The sequence below is a fragment of the Dromiciops gliroides genome, chromosome 4 (genome assembly GCF_019393635.1).
Source record: "Dromiciops gliroides isolate mDroGli1 chromosome 4, mDroGli1.pri, whole genome shotgun sequence".
Lineage (NCBI taxonomy): Eukaryota > Metazoa > Chordata > Mammalia > Microbiotheria > Microbiotheriidae > Dromiciops > Dromiciops gliroides.
In genome coordinates, this window is record NC_057864.1 from 471,481,702 (window position 1) to 471,506,458 (window position 24,757).

The 24,757-nt window shown below is 43.9% G+C and overlaps 1 protein-coding gene across 1 annotated transcript in view; it reads right to left on the reverse strand.

Annotated features, from left to right (window-relative positions):
• The window catches only part of GALNT17 (polypeptide N-acetylgalactosaminyltransferase 17), a 444,417-nt gene extending 420,337 nt beyond the window's left edge, over positions 1–24,080 (reverse strand). The window contains exon 1 of the mRNA XM_044005254.1: positions 23,160–24,080. Within this exon, the coding sequence (XP_043861189.1) occupies positions 23,160–23,397 (238 nt within the window). The 5' untranslated portion in view covers positions 23,398–24,080. The remainder of the gene's footprint in view (positions 1–23,159) is intronic.
• Between the last annotated feature and the right edge of the window lie 677 nt (positions 24,081–24,757).

The following is a 24,757-nucleotide window of genomic DNA, read 5'->3' on the forward strand; positions in this document are numbered from 1 at the left end:
CCTACCTTTTCAGGCACTGCCAATGTATTCACCCGTTTTCTTTGACTGTACTTCTATTAAATGACAGTGAGATAGAGAGATAGAGAGATAGATATATCAATAATTTTTTCTTCTTTTTCTTTTAATCTTTTTAGTGAGACAATTGGGGTTAAGTGACTTGCCCAGGGTCACACAGCTAGTAAGTGTTAAGTGTCTGAGGCTAGATTTGAACTCAGGTCGTCCTGACTCCAGGGCCGGTGCTCTATCCACTGCGCCCTTCTTTAAAAAAAAAGATGGGACTCTGTTGCAAAGAGAATTTGGGGACCAAAAGAACTGTGTTGTTTCTCAGAAACAATCCAGCCCCCTCTCTTCCTTTTGTTTAATTCTGTACCAGCTCAATGTCCATTTGCAGTGTGAATCCAACATATAGACAGACAGACAGATAGGTGAATATATGTATAAATAGGTGTGTGCATATATGTGTGTATATGCATGTATATATGTACGTGTATGTATCTATGTGTGTGCGTGTGTGTGCCTGGTGCCTGGGATTTTGGGAAAATATGTGTGTGTGTGTTTATGTATGAGGTGTATGTGTCTATATATGTATGTATATATACATATTGATATGTACTGATCAACTAATTTATTAAAATCCCTAGCCTGTCTGCATAGATATATAGATATACATGAAAATCTATACATATATCTCTGCATGTAGAGCTACACACACACACAGACCAGTTCTATGAATTGTAGCCCCCTCACACTCCCCAGAGGCCATCAGTGTTTTCTACGACATCATTAACTAACAACAAGAGCTGCGAGCCACCTCCCCTTCCCCAAATTCCCAGGCACTTTATGGCCTAGGAAAACAGCTCCCAAAGCTGCTGTTGGAGAATCCCCTTATTTGGTCATCTCGGAAGCAGCGCAATGGGCTCCCATACTAAATCAATATGGCACCTGGAGTACTAGAAAGGAGATTCAGGAAGGTTTACTCAACCAAATTGTGCACTGGCCTGGTTCTCCCATGAATGGTGGCTTGCACTAGGGCTGGGGGTGGGAGAGATTAAGGCTACTTAGTCCTTCTCCGGCAGGATAATAAATGTTTATTGACTGACTGAGGAATGCATCTTCATCAGAACACACATTAAGGGTTTTCCTGGGAGAAGAGACAGCCATCTTTGCTAAACTAGTGCAGGGTCTAAGAAGTTTTATCAGAACTTTTAGAGATGATTTTGTTTGTTTTTGTCCAGGTCTGTGGAACTCCCTCTACCAAAGCAATTGTCTGGAACCCTGAGAGGTTAAGTAACGGACCCTGGATCACACAGCAGGACTGTCTATTATAAATCACACAAGCATGTAGCTTCATTGTGGAAGGAACAAAGGCCATTCATCCAAGCCATTCCCAAGCAGGAACTCTCTCAGTCCATCAATAGTCAATAAACATTCATTAAGCACCTACTATGTGCCAGGCATTGTGCTAAGAGCTAGGCATAGAAAGGCAAATATAGTCTCTTCCCTCAAGGAGTTCACTACCTAATGAGGAAAGACAATACATATAAGTCTCTGTAGAGAGTCTTCACCTTGGGTCATGATCTTGGGTACAGACAACTTCTATATTCCAGGCACTGTGCTAAGGACTAAAATAAAAGAATGGAAAAAGACTGCCCTCAGGGAGTTTACAATCTAATGGGAAGAGCTCACAATCTGTGTATGCTCTTTAACAGAGCCTGGTACCCTCTATTAATTCTTGTGGACTTAAACTCCTTGAGGTCAGGGATTATCTTTCTTACCTTTCTTTGTATCTAGAGTTTAGCAATCCAGTATTGCTGACCAGGTGTGACTAAAACAAGTGAATATAGACATAGACATGTGTGTAGATATACACACATGCATATGTGTGTGCATACATGCATATACCCACAAATGTGTGTGATCTTATTTGTATATTCATTCATTTGTTCATTCATTCATTCATTTGTCTATTTATTTATTTCTGCTCCTTTCATCTTCACAACATCCCTGGGAGCTAGGCACTATTATCATTACCATTTTACAGATTGAGAAAATGAAGTAACAAAAGATTGTGACCAGCTAGCATCCAGGCCTTTGTGCCCTGTAATCACGTCAAGCTCATCTTTCTTTCCATTACAAGAGGCAACTTTAAAGAACTAAGAATTGTTGGCTTCAATGTTTAATCCTACCCACAGAAGAGGGAGGAAACCCTTTTACAGGACTTCCAACATATAAATTGTGAGTATACTCTAACAAATGAGTCTTAATTATTCATTACAGCAAGTCTAGGAAAACCTCTACTTGGACACCCTGTATCTGCCATGGTTAACAATATACTTGAAAGTGGCAAAATGGTATTTCTTTCCTCTAACGGTTCAGACTGGCCTCACTAAACATTTCCTAAGAGTCTTAGGGGAATAAGAACACTGTTCTCTACAGCTGGAGGGGAGATAGTTTGCAAAAATGCCAAACTCTCCAGAGCCCTTGCAAATTGGAGAAAGTCACCATCTAGGCTAGGAAGGGGGGAAAAAAAACTGCTTCCAACACTATTCCTGTAACTGTGCCAAGAGACCTTAAAACAGAGGACCAGAACTGCTAAAGAAGATGCTGAGGTTCTCTGTCGGCTCCACTGGCCTGGTAGAATACCTGGATCTAAGTCTCAGTATCACTCTATGCTAGCTATATGTGAGGCCCTGAACAAGTCATCTGGTTTTCTCTAAGCCTCAGTTTCCCCATCCGTAAAATGGGGAAGATATTTGCACACGCCCATCTCCCAAGGTGGCTGTGAGGATCAAGTAAAATAATGACGAAACGGCTTTGCCTGTCTCAGAGTACTATATAAACAGTAGACGTCAGTAGCATAGTCGTCGTTGTTGTTCAGTGGTATCCAACTTTTCATGACCCCACTTGGCAAAGATATTGGAGTGGCTTGTCCTTCTCCAAGTCGTTTTACAGATGAGAAAACTGAGGTAAAGAGGGCAACGTGACTTGCCCAAGGTCACACAACTGGTACAGTATCTGGCCACAGCTGGCTAGATTTGAACACAGTTCTTCTTGACTCGAAGCCCAGCATTCTATACATTGTACACTAGTTTTCAATGCCAGATAGAAACCCTGGCAAGTGTTAGTACTGAAAAGATGGGTCTCCACAGTGGATAAAGCACCGGCCCTGGATTCAAGAGGACCTGAGTTCAAATCTAGCCTCAGGCACTTGACACTTACTAGCTGTGTGACCCTGGGCAAGTCCCTTAACCCTCATTGCCCCTCAAAAAACAAAAACAAAAACAAACAAAAAAAAAAGATGGGTCTCTTTACTTTCAGAGGAAGTTTTGGGTCAGTAAAGGAGGTTTACAATTTCCCCAAAGCAATCCCAGTCCACCCTTCTTCTCCCATCTGACACCAGACCCCTCTGCACTCTGTCCCAGATACATATTTTGACAACAAGCTCCCTAAAGCTCTTTGTAAGTGAGAGGTCAGCCTTACGTTTGTCTAGGCATTAACCTTCAAGCCAATAAAACAAAAGGGGAAAAAATCTTTGAAAGACAGAGAATGAGAATTTTCCAATGAGAAAATGAATCTATAGTGTGCTACAAACTTGACAGCATTCTATAAATGTCAATAATAATAATAGTGAGTATATTATTATCAATTATTATTGATAGTCATTATTGCTATTGTAGTTATTATTAATCAATAGTTAAATTATTATCGATGGTTATTGTTGTTGTTTTTGTTAGTGTTTTCAGCTCCTCCCTGGAAATCTCCCCATAATCTGTTCTACCATCTGTTAGACTTAAGAAGGCTGAAAAATCCAATGAAATTGTTTACAGAACAACAGCAGCAAAAGCAAACGGATAAAAACAAGATGACTTTATTAGAGAGCTTTCAGCTATTCTTCCCCGAACTCCACCTTGCTCCTGTGACTACCTCCCAGTAATTGCTTCGGAAAGCTTGGCGCAAACATAAATGTTTGCCTGATTTCAGTGAAAGTGCTCACCAGGAAAGACAGAGATTAAAATCATAATTGTTCCTTCTTAAAACTCACCTTTTTTGGGTCCATCTCTATTTGGGAAAATGTCACCGCGCCCGGTGGCGGCAGGAGGCAATGACTGCAAAAAGCAAGTCATGTATTATTTAGGATTTTATAATTGCCCCAAACTTAGCAAGTTTTCTTTCATTTGCCATTTCCCAGAAGTGCCCTGGGGGCTAAGCAGGTGATCAATCCAACTGCTTCCATCACTCTTTGGAGGGAAAGCCCAGGTGGAGGGAAGGTGGACAGTTTTCTTAAAGCCAGAAACTTCATGAGTCCCCAAGCAGAACCTGAGATTCTTCAGCTATCTCATCCCTAGCACGTTCTCCCTCCTCCCCTCCCCCTTAGCATCTCTAGCTTTCCTTTAAAGCACAATTGGGGGCTAGCTACTTCCCAAATGAGCCCTTTCCTTTTCCTCCCAGGTGCTAATCCTTATTTCCAAATGACTTGGTATTTAACTTTCAAGGTGCTTGTTGTTTTCCCCTAAAGAAAGGAAACCCCTTGAGGGTAGGGATGGTTTTTGGTTTGTTTTTGTGTTGTTGGATCCCCTGCGTCTAGCCTGGCATTTGCTTCTTCTACCAAACCCGTTGTTTTATGGGGAACTCCTTAAGTGAGAAAACCTTCCACTGATACACTTTATAGTTTTAAAGTACTGGGGACTGGAATACAAAGAGTGACTTGAGCAGGGTCATACAGTCAGCATATGTCAAAGGCAGGATTTGAATTCAAGTTTTCCTGGCTTTGAGCACCTGACACATACTAGGTGTTTAATAAATAAGTGCTTGTTTAACTGACTTGCCTTCCTGACTCTCAGGCCGGCTCTCCGCATTAAACACATAGTTGCTATGGAGTCGTTTCAGTCATTTCCACCTTTTTGCGTTCCTATATGGGGTTTTCCTGGCAAAAGTACTGGACCATTTCCTTCTCCAGCTCATTTAACAGATGAGGAAGCTGAGGTTTTAAACAGGGTTAAGTGACTTGCCCAAGGTCACACAGCTATCTATCCACTGCATCACCTAGCTCCTTTTTACATATTAGGTGCTTGGAGAATATGAATTGATCTGAACTGAATTGAAGGTTGCCTCGGATCTATCTCCAAATCATAACTATTTCTCTTTCACCCCAGTGGGTACTAAATGACTTCACAGATTAAAAGGAAGTAATGTGCTGATTTAAGCACTCAGACCCTGTATAGTTCTGTTGTGCTAATTTCTTTACAAACATAAGCAAAACCATTTAATTAAAGGAATATCAATTTCACTTTTCTCACATTTTATTCTAATTATGGGTTGTATTTAAATCTCACACAACATAATTTAGCGCACCCAAATTAATATCAGGCTTACATGCTAGTGACTGCTGAACCTAAGAGAGAAGGTTTGCCCCAAGAAGCTTGTCACAAATGAGATATAACAACCCTCCTACAACCCTTCCCATCCTATCACACTACAGGGCCATGTGGTGGGGATGCTAACTTTATTCACTCCCTTTTGCATCTGAGAAAACTAAAATCCACAGAAAAGGCAGTAGATACAATATCTTGCTGGGACTCGGTTTCTTCACCTTTATAATAAGCAGAGTTAGGCCAGATGGCTTCTGAGGTTCTTTCCAACTCTAAATCTAAAATCCTACCTGGTTACAAGCACAAAATCACAATTAAAGCAAATCAAAGGATGCTAAATCCTGGCTGCTTAATTACTAATTATCAGTTAAGCTCTCTCACCTATTTTTTTTTTTAAAGTGTAGTACTGGTATGGTATGTAGTCACTTTTTCTCAAAAGCAGATCTTGGGGTCAGAGTGGACAGAGGAATCTGGTGTCTGTTTCAGTGTGTTAGGTCATGGAGGCTGCCTGAGGACAGCATAGGGTTCAGGTTTCTTTCTATGATCAACACCTAACAGAGATGCCTGGTGCATAGCAGGTTGGCCCTTAATAAATGTTTGCTTGATGATATCATGTTGCTTGCCTTCTCAAGGGATGGAGAAGGGAGGGAGAGAATTTGGAATTCAAAACTTTTTTAAAATGAAGGTTGGGGCAGCTAGGTGGCATAGTGGATAAAGCATCAGCCCTGGATTCAGGAGGACCTGAGTTCAAATCCAATCTCAGACATTTGACACATACTAGCTGTGTGACCCTGGGCAAGTCACTTAACCTTCACTGCCCCCCCCCAAAAAAAGTGTTAAAAAAAAGTTTGCAAATTATTGGGAAATGTTTAATGAAGAAAAAAAGATATTTTTTAAAGCTTCAAATGCTTGATTGGTTGCTATGTATATCAATTCACTGATTTGTTAGAGCTTAGAAGGGCATTTTTGGATTGTCTAATCAAAACCATTCATTTTGCAAATGAGAAACTGAAAGAACAACTCTTGACCAAGTTCAACAAAGCTAACTGGTGGCATACCAACACAAGGATATAGGCACTACTGGTGGCACAGAGCCTGGAATCAAGAAGACCTGAGTTCAAATCCAGCCTCAGACACTAGCTGGGTAACCCTGGGCAAAACACTTAACCACTGTCTGCCTCAGTTTTTCCATCTGTAAAAGGAGGGTCATACTAGCACCTACCTCCCCAGCCTTGTTGAGAGGATCAAATGAGATAGTATTTGCAAAGAAATCAGTCCCTGACACATAGTAAATGCTCAATAAATATTTTGTTTCCTTCCTCCTAACTTTCAGTTCAGTGCTATGTTCTTCCAATTCTACTAAGTATGTATGCCACCAAACCAGGGCTGGTAATTTTAAAATAGCCACTCTAGACATTCTTACTGATCTTCGATCCCCACCACCTTGACCCGAAGCTCCACCAGCAGTCAATTAACAACTCAGTCACTTCTGTGGCGTGAGCTGGTAAGTGTCACATACAATGGTGTCAACACTAGTCACGGTGGATGTTAATTTTCAATGTGTCAGTGTCCAGAGTTGTCTGTAAGTAATTATGGTCAAAGGCTAATTATTACTCACCCATTACAAGGCTGAGAATCTGTAGATAACAATGACAGGAAAATTATTAAAAGAGAAATTTCTATATCAGACCCTACTAAGACCAAGTGTCCCGGAACCATCCAAAGAACATTAAAAACTCTAACAAGGAGTTTCCAAGAAAGAAGACTTTTCCCATGATGACTATAGGGCATACATAGCATTCTCCATAGCAGGGTTAACACCTGGAAGAAATACTTGTCTTACATGTCATTATCTTCCCCTTTCTGAAGCCTTTTCCATCCCTGGTGGTGTCTTTTCTCACCTACTCCTTCCCCTAGACATGGAGTGTCCCATGAACCAATCAAGATCTGCTCCATGATACTCCATAATCCCTAAATCCCTACAATCAGACACACTGTACCCTGACAATGTACCCTGACATTTAACATGACGAGAGAACGAAGGGCAATAACTATCCCTAAATTATAAATGACTGGGGCAGCTAGGTGGCACAGTGGATAAAGCACTGGCCTTGGATTCGGGAGTACCTGAGTTCTGTAACGATTGGAATGACGCCACCTGCTGGAGACTTACTGTAGAAGAGTTCCGCCCATGAAGCGAAGGTCTTTGAGGGCAAGACCAGGAGTCTTTTCTTTGGCATCAGGAAGTGACGTTGGGTAGTGGGAGGAAGAAGGAAGAGACTGGCGCTCGGTCTCACTCTCTTTCCTCTGGACTCTGGTGGAGAGCGGAGCTAGAAATGTGCTTTCCCTTTAATAGATAGGAATCTGGGCCTTTCTCTCTCTCTTTACCAAATTCTTATTCTCCTTAATAAATGCTTAAAAGTCTAACTCTTGCTAAAGCTTATAATTTATTGGCGACCACTCATTGGATATTTTGGACAGTTTAGCTGGAGTTTTAGCCCTTAACAGTTCAAATCTGGCCTCAGACACTTACTAGTTGTGTGACCCTGGGCAAGTCACTGTAACCCCCTTTGCCCTGCAAATATATATATATATAAATGACTGTCAATCACTTACAGTGTTGGAAGGTTGCTGGGTGTAATAGAAAGATCACTGGCTCTGGATTCAAATCTCACCTCTTCCTCTTACTTGAGTAAGGCCTCATCTATAAAACGAGGAGGTTAGGCCAAATGGACCAAAAGGCTTCCAGTTCTGGATCTATTGCTGCCAGAATCAGCCAGTCTTGGCAATCAATCAATCAATTTATATTAAGCACCTACTATGTGCCAGGCACTGTTAAGCACTGGGAGTACAAAAAGAAGCAAAAGACAGTCCCTGCCCTTGAACCAGAAGAACATTGTACACAGTAACAGCAACATTGTGTGATGATCAGCTGTGATAGACCTAGCTCTGTTCAGCAATACAAGGATCCAAGACAATTCCAAAGGACTCATGATGGAAAATACTCTCCACATCCAGAAAAAGAATTGTGAGATCTGAATGAAGATTGAACCATACTATTTTTACTTTTTGTATTTTTTTTTCTTTTTTGAAGTCTTTCCCTTTTGTCCTTATTCTTCTTTCACAACATGATTAATGTGGAAATATATATATATATATATCAGATTGCTTGCTGTCTTGGGGGGGAGGGGAGGGAGGGGGAAAAATTTGGAACTCAAAATCTTGTAGAGATGAATGTTGAAAACTATCTTTACATGTAACTGGGCGGGGTGGGGGGGAATACTATTACGATTAAAAAATGAAAAGAAAAAAAAAAAAGACGATCCCTGCCCTCAAGGAACTTACAGTCTGAGGGAGATGTGAAAATAAATATATACAAAGCAAGCTACAGATAGGATAAACTAGAAATAATTAATGGAGGGAAAGCACTAGAATTAAGGGGATTTGGGGAAGATTTCCTGTAGAAGATGACCTTTTAGTTGGGACTTAAAGGAAGCCTGGGAGATCAATAATCAGAGTTGAGGGGGGAGAGCATTCCAGGCACCAGGGACACAGAGCTGAGAGATGGAGGGTCCTGTTCATAGAACAGACAAGAGGCCAAGTGGACACAGTGGGTGAGGGAACAGAAGCTAAGAATGGCCCAGAGCTTTCAAACCTGGGTGACCTCAACAGAAACAGGGAAACTATGAAGCCGAAGGCGTTTGAAAGAAACAATAGTGACTTCTGTAAAGGATTCCAGCGGGAAATGTCCAAGAAGCAGTTGGTGATGCAGAACTGGGTGGGGGTAGACAGAGACAGAGAGAGAGAGAGAGAGAGAGAGAAGGGGGGGAGGGAGGGAAGAGCAGGGCTAGATATAGAAATGTAGGAGAGAACCACGCTGAGGTGAAGTCAAACTTATGGGAGCTGAGTAGTGCACCAAGAGAATGTGGAGAGAGAAGAGAGCCTAGGACAGAGATAAAGGATACATTCACTCTAAAGGGCCAGGTTGCCCAGCCAAGGAGAGCAGTGGCCACACAAGTAGGATAAAACAGAATCACAAAACCCCAAAGGTGATCGACAGTGTCAGATGCTGCAAAGAGTTGGAGGAGGATGGAGACTGAGAAAAGATCAATTAAGAGATCACTGATAACTTTGGAGAGCGCAGTTTCAGTCAGAAGCCAGAAAGCAAAGGATGGAGAAATGAATGTGAGAAGAGAAAGCAGAATGAGTTTTTTTAGGAGTCTGACTTTTAAAGGAATGAGAGGTATAGGATGATGGCTTGAGGGGATGGCAGGGTTGATTGAAGGCCTTTTTTTAAGTATGGAAGATCTCTGGGCATGTTTATAAGCCATGCAAAAGGAGCCAGTGACCAAGGATTACTATGGTGAATGAAGCATGGCCCCTACTGCTGACCAGGCATTCCTTATATGTGGCCTGAGCAGAGAGATAGATGGATGGATAGATAGATAGATAGATAGATAGATAGATAGATAGATAGATAGATAGATAGATAGATAGATAGATAGATAGATAGATAGATGGAGATAGATAGATAGATAGATAGATAGATAGATAGATAGATAGATAGATAGATAGATAGATAGATAGATGGATGGATAGATGGATGGATGGATGGGTAGATGGATGGGTAGATGGATGGGTGGATAGTTGGGTGGACAGACAGAGATGAGATGCATATAGCTATAGAGAGATAGGTGATAGAGATAAGATAGAAAGAGACAGAGAAGGGTAATAGAAATGAGACGGATATAAATATAGATAGATATACTGTCATCCTGTACACACCCCGAGGTATATCTATGCACTGAACCTTCCTCCTCCTGCCTAACAACTCCACTGCCCATTTGGCCTTGGCAAAGATCAGGGTGCTGGATTTCTTTTCACTCCACCCCTGAATCCACACCACCTGCCTCTCTCCCTCTCCCTCTCCCCTCCCCCTCTGTGCCTGGCAGCTGCTCCTGGCTCTCCCACATGGCACAGATGAATCTGGCTTTGATAGTTTTCCAGAAACAAAGCTCCCACCCCCAACCACTCCCGGGAGAGGTCCTGCTGCAATGGGGTGATGTAAAGCCATCAGCCGTCAGCCCCGTGTAAGGTCCTGGTGGAACCCACGAAACTTTACATCACCAGCCCTAGGGGGATGCAGAGCATTGGTGGTGGTTTCTGAGTAAGGTTTTTTGTTATAGATAATTCACATGTACATCTCTCCCCAGTTCCTGAACCTTTCCAATCAAGAATTCCTATTGTTCCTACTCTATAACAACCACAGTGTCCTTTAAAAAAGAGAGGAGGTGGGCCTTTGGGAGCCCAAAACTCAAATCTTTTAAAATGCCATTCCCGTCTTTCTAACTTTACCTCAGAGGCCTAAAAATGTGTAGATTAGGAGATAAATGTGTACATAGATGTATGGATTATGTGTATAAGAATTTGTAGTTACTGTAGTATTCTGGTGGCTATGCATGTGTATGTATATGTATGAGTATGCAAGTATATGTGCATGCATGTTTATGTATATATGGTATGTGTCTATATATTTGTTTAAATGTATATGTTTATTTGTTGGCAAAGTATCTCTGTGTATGTATATGTATGCAAATGCATCTTTATGTATATTTATATAGAGATAGCATACATGTGTGTATGTGTATGTGTGGCCATCATACATAAATATGTACATGTCTACACATATATATATATTGCACACATACAGACACATGCACATATCTATATATACATACATATGTAAACATCTATCTATATATAAAACTTTTTATCATCTCAAGCCATTCTTCACACCAATAAAATCTATGCCCCCCCACCCCCTTCTAAAAAGGGCCATATCTAAATTAAAGTTCCCCTGGATGATTCATCATGACCTATGCCTGAACCTCAGCTTTCAAAGACAGGGTCATAGACTGTGAGTCCCTCACCCAAACACCTGCCCAGTTAAATTTAGAGAGGCTCAGATCATCAGACCAAGTTCAAGAGGATGAATTTTTCTACCACTCAAAGTTGTGAAGATTTTTTTACCAAAGTGTAGAGAGCTTATTGTAAGCTCTCTGGGAGATGGCATCGAAATGACAGCTTCTATAAATACTGAAGCATGTGTATAGTATACATATATGTATACATATGCATATGTCCACATGCATACACACATACACACATATACAGTGCATGTATGCATAAAACAGCTTTAGAATAGACACACATGCTCCAGTTTCTCTTTTCTACTCCCTTCAATTTAGCTCACGAGTTTGGGCTGGGCAGACTCCTGAAGGGGCTGGGTACACTTAATCCTCCTGCCTTCTCTGACCCGGGTCATTGCAAGAATTGGTCTGGTTTGCCTTAGATTAAATTCCCACCAAAGAAAGGCCCAGTTCCTTCCAGCCGGCCTGCTTTCATTCCATCTCCCTCCCCAACCTCAATCGAAATCCTCTCCTGAATTGATCACAACCCTCTTCACCGCCAGGAAGCCCCGGGCTCATCAGTAAGAGCTCTCATCTGTCATCGGTCCGGCTCCTTCCCAACGCTCTGCTAATAAAGGAGCATTCCATATCACTACCAGGGGCCTGGTGCTTTTAACAGGAAACTATTCAATGACGTTTGGTTGGATGGGCAGCCCAAAGAGCTAGCCCAGTCATGAGTCTTGGACAGACACCAGGAATGGACCATGAAGCTGAACCTGGAATGGAGAAGGAAGAGGAAAGAGGAAGAGGAGGGGGAAGAGGAAGAGAAAAAAGAGGAAGAGAAGAGTGGGCTGAGTCACAGTTGGAAAATGGCACCCAGATAATCCCGAGATGTTCCCCTGTTGCTTATCAATACTAACATATTTCCAATCCACCAGCTAGAGATCCAGCTGTGGAAGGTTTAGGTCCCACCTCTGACACACACTGACTGTGGGGCCCTGGGCAAGTCATCTAACTTCCCAAAGCTCCAAACAATTCTATGGGACAGTAAATTGCAGAACAGCTGATAATCTATATTGGTATAGGTGGCGGAGGGTACTGTCATCTGGAACTTCCTATAGGAATGAAATCACATGTATCCAAGTACATCTAGAGAGAGAGAGAGAGATAGACAAAGAGACAGATGGAGACGAAGAGATATAAGATAGATAATACTAGACCTAGAGATGTGACAAAGACAAAAATGAGCTCCATATATGTATCTATAGATCATATATTAGAAGGTAAACTCCTTAAGAGGAGAGACTGTGTCATTGTTTGCATTTTGCATCCTCGGCAGCTAGCACTGTGCTTGGCTCATAGGAGGCATTTTAGAAATGCTCACTGGGGCAGCTAGGTGGCGCAGTGGATAAAGCACCAGCCGTATATTCAGGAGGACCTGAGTTCAAATCTGGCCTCAGACACTTAACACTTAACTACCTGTGTGACCCTGGGCAAGTCACTTAACCCCAATTGCCTCACTAAAAAAAAAAAAAAATGCTCACTGATTAACTGATACTAATATATATATGTGTGTGTATGTGTGTATGCACCATATATTAATCTTGCAGATACATTGTATATTTGCAATGATGTTTCGAGTATGGGACTTAGGAAACACCATGCTTGCAGAAAAATTGAAATTTCAGGTTACCCAAAAGACAATTACCCCCTCCCAAGAGATAAGTGGTCAAAGCATATGACATGTTTTCAAAAGAAAAATTCCAAATTCTCAACATCTACCTGAAAGATTGCTCCAATTCCCTAATAATGAGAGATATGCAAATTTAATATAAATCTTGAGGTTTCACCTCGCACCTATGAAATTGGCAAGAAAACAGAAATAAGCAATGTTATAGGGGATTCGGGAAGACAGGATGATCATGGATGCCTTGGTGGTGGAGCTGGGAATTGCTCTAATCATTCTGGGAATCTATTTGAAAGTACAGGAGGAAAGTCAGTAGACTGTTCCTAACCTTGGACTCAGATGCGGAGCATATGCTACTAGGAGTCAATGACAGGAAGAAAAGGTCTCTATACTCCAAACAGAGCAGCTAGGTGGCGCAGTGGATAGAGCACAGGGCTTGGAGTCAGGAAGACTCATCTTCCCGAGTTCAAATCAGGCCTCAGATACTTCCTAGCTGTGTGGCCCAGGGCAAGTTACTTAATCCTGTTTGCCTCCATTTCTCAACTGTAAAATGAGCTGGAAAAGGAAATGGCAAACCATTCTAGTATCCTTGTCAAGAAAACCCCAAATAAGGTCACGGAAAGTCAAACAGAACTGAAATGACCAAACAAAATGTTCCAAAACATTCATAGCAGCCTTTTTTGTGGTACCAAAAAAAAAAAAGGGGGGGGGGGACAAAATGGGAAGTCTGTCAATTGGAAAAGGGCTGAAAAATTGTAGGATATGAATATAATGGGGTATCACTGGTGTAAGAAACAATGAGCAAAAGAAACTCAGAGAAACATGGAAAGATTTCTATGATCTGATGAGGAGTGAAATAAGCAAAACAGGAAGAACAATAGACATGCTATAATTTACAAAAACGTAAATAACAATAAGAAGACACCTTGGTGCATTAGAAGTGTAAGGTGAAATAACAGATATAAAACCAAAAGGAAATAATAAAAAAATTTTCAAAGGCAATTCTCTAACTATTATTTCCTCACAGTAGAATGTAAACTCCTTAAGGCAATGAATATCTCATCTTTCCTCTATCTATAGTGTCTTGACAATATAAACCCTTTATAAATATCTGTTGAGCTTTATTTTGGATCAGTTCATGAAACTGTGATTTCAGCACTTTCAGGAGCTTTCTGTACCAAGGTAGATCATCTCTGCACTTTCTAATCTCAGAGTTACTTGTGGTCACTGAAAATAACTTGCACAAGGTCACACAGCCAGTGTGTATCAGAAGCAGGACTTAAGACCTAGGTCTTCCTGACTCTTTGGCTGGCTCTCCATCCACCATACCTCTTGTTGAACGGCCAGCTGGGATTCAGGAACCCACCCTCTTTAAATAAAGTCTTGTCCATTTTTTCTGGTTAAGATGGTTCCAATCCAATTCTGTTCAAAGTCAGAGGTGCAAATGACCAGAGTCCCTTTTCTACCTGGATACTCAATGAGTCTAGAGAAGATTTGGTCGTTCTGAAATAGGAATTTCTTCAAAATGCAGTATATATCCAAATCTGCCTTTAAGAGCAATGTCCCGCTTGGAAGAAGGGAAGCAAGACATGGAAGATAAGTATTGGATTTGGAGTTATGAAGACCTGGGTTTGAATCCCACCTCAGAAACATAAGTCATTTTACTTGCCTCTGCATCCTCCTCTATGAAATGGGAGAATAACAGCATCTAGCTCACAGAGTTGTGGGATAACGTAAGTTATTTTGTTGTTCAGTCATTTCAGTTGTATCTGTTTTTTTGTTTTGTTTTTTTAGTGAGGCAATTGGGGTTAAGTGACTTGCCCAGGGTCACACAGCTAGTAAGTGTTAAGTGTCTGAGGCCGGATTTGAACTCAGGTCCTCCTGACTCCAGGGCTGGTGCTCTATCCACTGCACCACCTAGCCACCCCCATTTCAGTTGTATCTGACTCTCAGTGACCCTGCTTAGGGTTTTCTTGGCAAAGACAAAGAAGAAGTTTGCCATTTCCTTCTCCAGTTCATTTTACAGATGAGGAAACTAAGTCAAATAGGGTTATGTGGCTTGTCCAGGGTAACAGAACTAGTAAGTGGCCGAGGCTAGATTTGAACTTGGGAAGGTCAGTCTTCCTGACTCCAGGCTCAGTGCTCAATGCACTATGGCGCCACCTAGCGGCCCCAACATAAATTAAGCACTCTGTAACATGCTATATAAAATGTAAATGTGTGAAACATGTATATAAAAATGTTGGGGTGGCTAGGTGGCGCAGTGGATAAAGCACCAGTCCTGGATTCAGGAGTTCCTGAGTTCAAATCCGGCCTCAGACACTTAACACTTACTAGCTGTGTGACCCTGGGCAAGTCACTTAACCCCATAAAAAAAAAAGTCTTTTAGGGGCAGCTAGATGGCGCAGTGGATAGAGCACTGGCCCTGGAGTCAGGAGGACCTGAGTTCAAATCCGGCCTCAGACACTTAACACTTACTAGCTGTGTGGCCCTGGGCAAGTCACTTAACCCCAATTGCCTCACTTAAAAAAAATTAAATTAAAAAATAAATAAATTAAAAAATAAAAATAAATAAACATTTTACCTAGCTGGCTACACCTGCTTTTAGGAGCAAGATCTACCTTGGCAAAGAGGCAGCATGACTCAGATCTGGAGTTGGAACACCTGGGCTTGAATCTTACTGCAGGTACTTACCAGGTGTTCAATCCTAGACAAGTCTCTCACCTTTAACCTGAGGGGGATGGACTTGATAACCTCAGAGGGGTTGGGAGATCAATTATCAGTAGTCTATTATGTGCCAGACATTGTGCTAAGAACTTTAGAAATATTAAATTAAATTAATTAATTAATATTAAATTAAATTTTTGATTTTTTTAAAGAAATATTAGGGGCAGCTAGGTGGCGCAGTGGATAAAGCACTGGCCCTGGATTCAGGAGGGCTCGAGTTCAAATCCAGCCTAAGACACTTGACACTAGCTGTGTGACCCTGGGCAAGTCACTTAACCCTCATTGCCCTGCCCCCCCCCCCCCCGGAAAAAAAAGGAAAAAAAAGAGAAAGAAATGTTAACTTGTTAGCTTTCAATTCATAAATCCTTCCTTCAGCTCTGCATTGAAACTGGACTCCAGGGTCCCTGCTCCTCTCCTAAGAACAGGTGAGCACGGCCTTAGAGCACGCTTCTCCATCTTTCTTGCATCATGGGCCCCTTGGGCAGCCTAGTGAGGACCCACCAGAGCACAATGATAAGCATCTATCTTGCCCTACTCAGGTTTGAATGCCTGAATTTCTCCCAGGAGGAGGAGAAACAATCCTGACATTCCTGGATCTCCATGGGAACAATTCCTTCTCTCATGATGCCTACAGAAAAGCCATGTACTAGTATGAAATCTCAATGCCTTTGATCCTGGGCCGGGGCATGGGCTGCAAGGAGAAAAGGGGACACAAGAGGTAAGAAGACAGAGACGCTGTGGGCCAGCCCCTCCCTCCTCCTCTTCCTCCTCCTTCCTGAGTATTCCTTGTGAAAATCCTTTACTGGTCCCCATCCATGTCCTGACCCCTCACTATGGATGTCCTCAAAGCTCTGCTCTCTCCCTCTCTGCTCATCTCATCATCTTCCATGGGATCAATTTTCACCTCTATGCCGATGATTTCAAGATTCACATACCCAGCTCTTGTCTCTCTCCTGAGTTCTGGGACAAATGATAAATCCCAAGTGATTGGGTTTCTGAGTGATTAATAGTTTATTAATTAGGCCATCTAATAATCAATAAATTGATGATCCGTGGCCTCTCTGAACAAACAAAGACAAAATCATGAAGAGACTAGAAGCCTTAATATACTTTTTTTTTTAAGTGAGGCAATTGGGGTTAAGTGACTTACCCAGGGTCACACAGCTAGTAAGTGTTAAATGTCTGAGGCCGGATTTGAACTCAGGTACTCCTGACTCCAGGGCCGGTGCTCTATCCACTGCACTGCCTAGCTGCCCCACCTTAATATACTTTTGGAAAAGGGGGTGCCCCTGACAAATGAAAACCAACCCTGATTGATGAACAATTAATGAGGAGGTGGTGGGCATTTAAATAAGGAGGTGGGCTAAAAGTCTTCAGCTCCTCCTGCTGAGAATGTAGCCCCCTCCTGCAATGAAGACAGAGGAATCCATCCCCACCCAGACCATTCTCAGGCAGGAGTTGGGTGCAAAGACTAGGGTTTATTTCCTCAGGGCAAGAATGTACCTAGATTATTAGATTCTGTTTGCATTTCAAACAGAAGTATTGGGTGGGGCCTGCCAGGTACCCAGAGGATATAGGCAATCAGCCATGACCTTCAGAGATGGGCTGACTGACCTACAAGGGCTAGTTCCTGAGTAAAGAAATAAAGGATGGAAAAAAAAAAACTGGATCCTATTTTAATAATTGGCTATTAATATAATAGAAAGATAATTTCCCTCGGTTCCAAAGCATTTATTAGATACTATTTTTGAGATGCTGCGTTAAGAATTGACGACCCCAGGGGGGGGTGCAGCTAGGTGGCGCAGTAGATAAAGCACTGGCTCTGGATTCAGGAGGACCTGAGTTCAAATTCAGTCTCAGACACTTGACACTTACTAGATGGGTGAACCTGAGCAAGTCACTTAACCCTCATTGCCCCACAAAAAACAAATAAAGAAATAGGTGCAAAGGGAGAAGAAACGCTGAGAAGGTAAAGGAGGGAGGTTCATCCTCCAAATGCAACTTTTTTTTTGCAATGCTGTGAGAAGGGTACAGACCTCATTCAGTGGCTCAATAGAATGGAAGAAGTTTTTTGTAGGCAGGGACTGTTTCATTTCTGTGTTTGTATCCCTAACACCGTGTACCACTGTCAATCACATTTTAGATGACTGGTGAATAAATGAATGAATCCTAAAAGAGAGGAAAATAGTAAGTCCTCTCAGAAATGACCTTACATTTTCTCTCATTCACAAGCTAGCCATCTTTTTAATCTCACAGCATCATAGATCATAAGAAATAACACATCTATAGCTGGAAGGGGCCTCAGAAGCCATCTAGGACATTTTACAGAGAAGGAAACTGAAGCCCAGGAAAATTAAGTGACTTGTCTAGAGTCACATAACTATAGCATGGCAGGATTCCAACCCAAGTCCTCCTGACTCCACATTCATCACCCTAACCACTGGATAGTGCTGCCCTTTAGAAAGAGAGACAGATTGGTTGATAGATGAGAGACAGAGAGGTGGAGAGAGAGGAGATAGAAACAGAGAAACAGAGGGACTGACTCAGAGAAACAGAATAAGAGGGGGAAAAAGAGAGGAGGGAGAGAAAAAGATGAGACAGAGACAGAAAAAGACAAAGGAAAAAAAGAGAGCATTAAGTGTTTTTTTAGGTGCCCGGCCCATGTAATCACTCTCTCAACCTCTATTAACCAGAAACCTCCCTGGTTTCACCCCCTGTTGTTGACAATTCTTTCTAAAAATGCCTGAGCCTCCTTGCTTGCCTTAGCAAGTCTAGCTCTGTAAAGATAATTGAACCATTCTTTGACAATTCAGACTCTATCTTGCAGCACCTTCAGGGGCGGCCCTCAGAACATTAATTATGATTGTCCAAGATTTCAGATGTGAGTATAAAAGGTGTAGAAAATTTATTCATTCATTCAACAAACACTTATTAGGTGCCCAAGGCACCAAACCAGATGCTGATTGAATCACAAAATGTGTATTGATTCTAGAAAATACTTCCCTTTAAAAAAAAAAATTCCATGCCAGCTTGTTTTCTTTCTTGAAAAAGTCAAGTACATTAGAAGTTTTGGTCATCTGACAGTCCTAGTTGTGGTTAAATGAGGTTCTGCTATTGTTCACTTCAATCCAAGTGGGGTCCAGGCACTGAGCTCCTTCATATAATACTACCTTATTATAGTAATAGCTATCAGGTATAGAGTGCTTTAAGGTTTGCAAGGTCCTTTCTATATCTCATCTTATTTGATCCTTACAACTTGACAGATGAACAAACTAAGGCAGACGGAGTTAAGTGACTTGGGTTCATTCTGCAAATAAGCATGAGGGGCTAAATTCAAACTCAGGTCTTTGTGACTGAAGCGTCCATCACACTATCCACTATAGGACCAAGCTGCCTCAGTCTTTAAAAATTCAATTCTGTTTTTTGTTTGTTTGTATGTAGGTATCGCCCTGGGCTATCTCAGGAGGCAACACACTTGGTATGAGTACAGGGAAAGTCACAACCCACTTTTCTCCACTACACCATGAGTAGTCATGCTAAGGGGCCCATTCTGGACTGCGATTCAAAAATAGAAATGACGCTTCAGTAGGGCATAGGACTGAAAAAAGACATCCTATAAAGGTGTACGACACAGGCTTAAATCCTCTTTCTGCCTCCTCCAGACACTGCTCAATAAAGTAAGTCTGGGTCAAGACAAAGATGGAGCAAGTCAAGTATAGCCTAATCTCAATTATCCATGGTGATTCGTGGATAATACAAAAACCTTTCGCGGTTGGATTTTTAATGCATTATTCTCTTCCCGGAACACTTAATATGTCTAATCCCATTTGACTGAATAATAAAAATAATATGGCTAATCCCTAGCTGACCACAGGCAGGGAGAGTGGGAAGCATGTTGGGTTTAGCGGCGGGACCACATGGGTTCAAATCCTACTTCTGCTTCCTTGCTAAATGCCCCTGGGATGCTGTATACCTAGGATTTAACTACTAAGCGGCATAGAGATGTCAATCAATGCAGAGTCCCCCTTGATTTCAAGGCATGGATTTCATTCAATTGAAACAAATATTAAAAATGAGTCTTCCATTCTCTAAGCGTTGCATTAAGTGACAATGCAGGCCAGAAACACCCTGGATAGCAGCCTGAGGTAAAATATTGGCCTTGGATAGGCCACAAATTGGAAATGGGGAGAGCTGACCAAGTCCAGTCATACTTAGCTCCCTCCAAGCTCCCAACAGGAGGGTCTGATCCAACAAACACCCCCAGGCTGCTAAGTGCCAGGGACTGAAAGACAATATGAAAATCAACGCTTGTCCTCCTGTCCTCCGGGCTGCTTAGATTCTACTGGAGAGATACACCAGACAAACAAACCCAAAGGACAGTCAGCCAGATCTGAGGATGAGAAAGCGGAAGGCTCACCTATAGAGACAAAGACACCTCCCATACAGACTGGCCCATGTCCCTGGGCAAATCGTGTGACCTCTCAAGGCCCAGAGCAAATCACACAGACTTTAGAAATTTATAAATTGCAGAGCCAGCATTGGAAGAAAAAGTTAGAAGAGGAAAGTTACCTAATCAGGAATTTTCTTACCAATGTAATCATAGGTCAAGTGCAAATTTTTGGTGTGTGTATGTGCATATGAATATAGAACTTGATTTGTATGTATATGATCTGACCTGTATATATAATACACACACACATATGACCTGAATGCTGTGTGTATTTATACATACTTATGTGTACATATACACGTGTGTATACATATACACATGTAACATACACAAGCTATAGAACACTATAGGACTTAACCTCTGTGTGTATACACACGTGTATACATATATGCACCTGCATGTGCATCTAATACATACATGCAGGTTAAGTCCTTTAATATTATATATCTTCTGTATGTTGTCGGGGGAGGGGAGAGATGGCAACTAGGTGGCACCATAGTAGATAGAGTGCTGAGCCAAGAGTCAACAACACTCATCTTCCTGAGTTCAAATCCAGCCTCAGACATTTACTAGCTGTGTGACCCTGGGCAAGTCACTTAACCCTGTTTGCCTCAGTCTCCTCATCTGTCAAATGAGCTGGAGAAGGAAATGGCAAACCGCTCCAGGAAGCAGCAGAAAACCCCAAATGGGTCATGAAGAGTCAGACATGACTGAAAAAACAAAACAACGTGTATATACAGGTTAAGTCTTACAGTGTTAAATACCTATAGATAGATGGAGGCATGCATGTGTATGTATGTAACAACCCTCCAGAGCCCGCTGAGTATTTTAATAACTTTCCCCACCACACATACAAACACACACACGCATATACATATACTCACATAGATGCATGTACATATGCATGCCTGCATACACACACATACAGCAAATAGCAGAGACTGCCTGAGGAGCGAGGTACAGTCAGTTTGGAGAGGGAGGTGGAAGCCACTTTAGGAACAGCCTCAAATGCCAGGCAGAATCGTCTTATCCTAGAGGTAATAGGACTGGCATATGATTACCCATCTATGACACTGAGCAGATCATTGATTTCTCTGGGCCTGTTTTCTCATCTAGAAAATAAAATTGAGCCATTTTATTTCTAAAGTCCCTTTAGGGTTAAAGGATCATAGACTGCATAGGGGATAGAGCACTGAACTTGGATTCAGAAAAATCTCAGTTCAAATCCTGTATTAGAAACTTATTAGGGGCAGCTAGGTGGCACAGTGTATAGAGTGGATTCAGGAGGACCTGAGTTCAAATCCAGCCTCAGACACTTGACACTTACTAGCTGTGTGACCCTAGGCAAGTCACTTAACCCCAATTGCCTCACCAAAAAAAATAAGAAAAAAAGAAACTTATTAGATGTGTGACCCCCAACAAGTTATAGAACCACTCTGTGCCTTGGTTTCTTTATCTGTTAAAAAAAAGGGTTTTGACTCAATTGCCTCTAAGATCCCTTCTATCTCTAAATCTATCATGCTAGCCTCCACCTAGAATGGACCTCAGAGGCCAGACCCTTCATTTTACAAGTAAGTAAGCAGACAGATTAAGAACCTGACTCAAAGTCACACAGGCTAGGGGTCAGGGACAGGATTTAAATGCATCTCTCTGATTCCAAAGTCATACTCTTTCCCTTATACAGTGTGACCCAAGAGAAGTTGCTTAATCTGTTTGCCTCAGTTTCCTTATTTGTAAAGTAGGCATAATAATAACATCTATCTTCCTGGGTTGTTGTGAGGATAAGATGACATAATGCTTGTAAAGCAATTAGCACACTGCCTACCACACAGAAAGCACAATATATGTATAAATACTAGCCATCGTTATTAATTGTTTCTTAACATTAACATTCTGTAGTCCCTCTGGTTTTCAGATGCCAGTCCTGAATAGTAAAAGCCAGAAGTGCTGAATTCAAAGCCAGAATGCAAAACTCTCTCCCTTTTGAAGTCCCGGGGCTGACGAGGGCCAGGCATGTGTACCTTGAATAAACTCACCTCCATGCTAGGAAAAAGCTGGTGGAAACAGTTTTAAATGGGGCAGCTTTTCACAATTGTTCCTTTTAATTAGATGGTTCTCCTCTCTTTCAAAGTCTGTTAAGCCTGCTTCCCTAACCCAACCCACACCTCGACAATCTCCTCTCGGCAACTCCCCTCGAGGACCTGGTGGGTATTTTAATAGAACTCTCCCCACCAGACAGCAAGGAGAGAAGGGCTCTAATTAGAAGCTGTTCAGACATGACTATAGAAAAATGAGGGGCTATTAATCTGACTTATCACAAAAACGCATTGGCTCCAGGACTTTCGCTCTCTATCTAGATCACGAATTCTTCCTCGTTTTGTTTGTCCTGAACGCCTTGGACAGTCTCCGAATGAGATTTTTAAATCACTGAAGGAAATGCTTCATTTCAGTTAGAGATGTCATTCCCTGCCCCCTATGTAAGTTCACGGAGCCCTACAGACATCAATCCAGAGGCCAGTTTAAGAAGCTCGGCACTAGATTGCCTCTCTCCCTCCCCACCTCTAACTTCACAAGAAATAAATAATCATCATAATGCCTGGTGGTAAAAGCTATTTCCTCCATCAATACGCAGCACGCCGGTGCAAACCTCTCCTAGTTTTGGCTCTCCTGATGGAAAGGATAATTTCCTGACCTGCACAGGGGTACTCAGGGCCAACGTTATGATTGCAAATGCCAGACACTGCTGTGTTTTCCTAATGAAACCAAAGTTGCAGCTGTGGGCATGGACTGCAAACCGCCCCCTCCCCGCCCCCAATTCCCAACCTCCCACCTCCGAGTCAGGGTCTCCCGGAGGCGGTAGGACTGCGGGCACGAGAGCCCCGGAGTGCCCGGGGCAAAGCCCCAGCCCCAGTGAATTTACAGGAGCCCCCTCTTTGCCCGGGTTGCCTGGGTACCCTTGGCCAAGCAAGGCTGAAGAATGATGGAGAGAGGAATAAGACTGCGGGGTGCTCTCCTACCATTGAGCTGCCTGTAGACAATGTCCTCCAGCAGGGAGAGCCTCTTCAGAACCCCATCCTGGACTGGGTTGGGGCCGTGCTGGGTCAAGTTCGCCGCCTCTGCCCGGGAATGGACGTCCCGGAAGGCGTCCGCGCTCTTCACGGCGATGGGCCGACACTTGGCCAAGAAGAGCACGAAGCCGGCCACGGCGATCAGATTTAACACCAGCAGCACTTTGACCCTTCTCAGTGAAGCCATCAAACACGCCAGGCTGGCCTCCTTCAGCTCCTCCCCGAGCCCCGCGCAGCCAAGTTCGGGAGCCCGGGTCTAGGCTGCCCCCGCTGGCCCCTTCAAGGAGGGCCCCCAGGGGACAGGGTAGGGGGCTCCCCGGCCTTGGAGAGCAGAGAACGGGCGGAGCGGAGACGGTTCTGGGACTTGGAAGGAGTCCCAGGCAAACTTCTGGTCCTCCGGGAGCACGATGCTCCGACGGTTCCGCAGCCCAGACCGCTGCCTGCGCTGGACCGACCCCGCAAGCGCGCAGAGCCGGGGGCTCTCGGAGCCCCGGCCGAAATCTCAGCGCCTCCCTCTGTCACTGCTCCCCGAAAGGGGGTAAGTCTACACAGTCTGCCCCCTTTCTTCCCCGGGAAAGGTCTGAATTCGGGAACTCCCGGGCTTTGAGGAGGGGGACGGCGGGAATTCCCAAGTCCCGTCAGTCTACGCAACTTGGGCTGGTCGCCAAGGGCGTCCCCGCGAATTCCGAGCCCAGGACCCCGGCCTCCCAGCCGGGCCCGAAGGGGGCTTGCTTCTCAAGCTCCCAGGGTACTCCGGGGGCCGCCCCAGCTGCGCTCCTTGGCGCGCTCCATGGCACCGCGCAGAACTGAACCCCTCTGGAGTGTCTGTTAAATCCTCTCGGGGCCCAGAAGTCTCTAAGCTGGGGGGAGGGGTAGTAGAAGAGGTGTCCCCGCCCCGCCCCGCCCTCTAGGGAAAGGGACTCCAACAAAACCCCGCGAAGAAACACCCCCCAAAGCGCCGGGCAGAGCTCGGGGCGCGCAGCAGCGGAGCCGTCCGGGCGTCCGTACGTCGGTCCGGGAGCCCGCGGGAGCCCCAGGCCGGAGGGGCCACAGAGGGCGCCGCGGGGAAGGAGGGTTCCGGCTCAGCCCCAAGGCGTCCCCGGCGCGGCCCCAGCCCCGGCAGCCCCGCCGCGCGTCCGCCCCTCCGGAGCGCCGGAGAGAGTCGGAGCCGGAGTGGGAGGGAGCGGGCAGCTCCGGGAGGAAATCGGCAAGGCTCGTAATTGACTAACGCAGTCCTATCGACGCTGCGGCAAAGGGGGGGGAGCCGGCGGCGGCGCAGCCCCAGCCGGGACTTGGGGCACCGGGGCGGACACGCAGGTGGCGGCGGCGCTAGGGGCGCGGAGCCGCTGCGCCCATCGCGGCTGCAGCCGGGCTCCGGGGGCCGGCAGAGGCGGTGGCACCAACCCCTTCCTCCTCCTTCTCCTCCTCCCCTTCTTTCTCCTCCTCCGACTCCCGCCGCCGCCGCTGCCGCCGCCCGCCAAGCTCTGGGTGTCTCCCACCTCCCGGCTTCTCAGCGGCGGGTGTACATCTAATCCTTCGGAACCTCC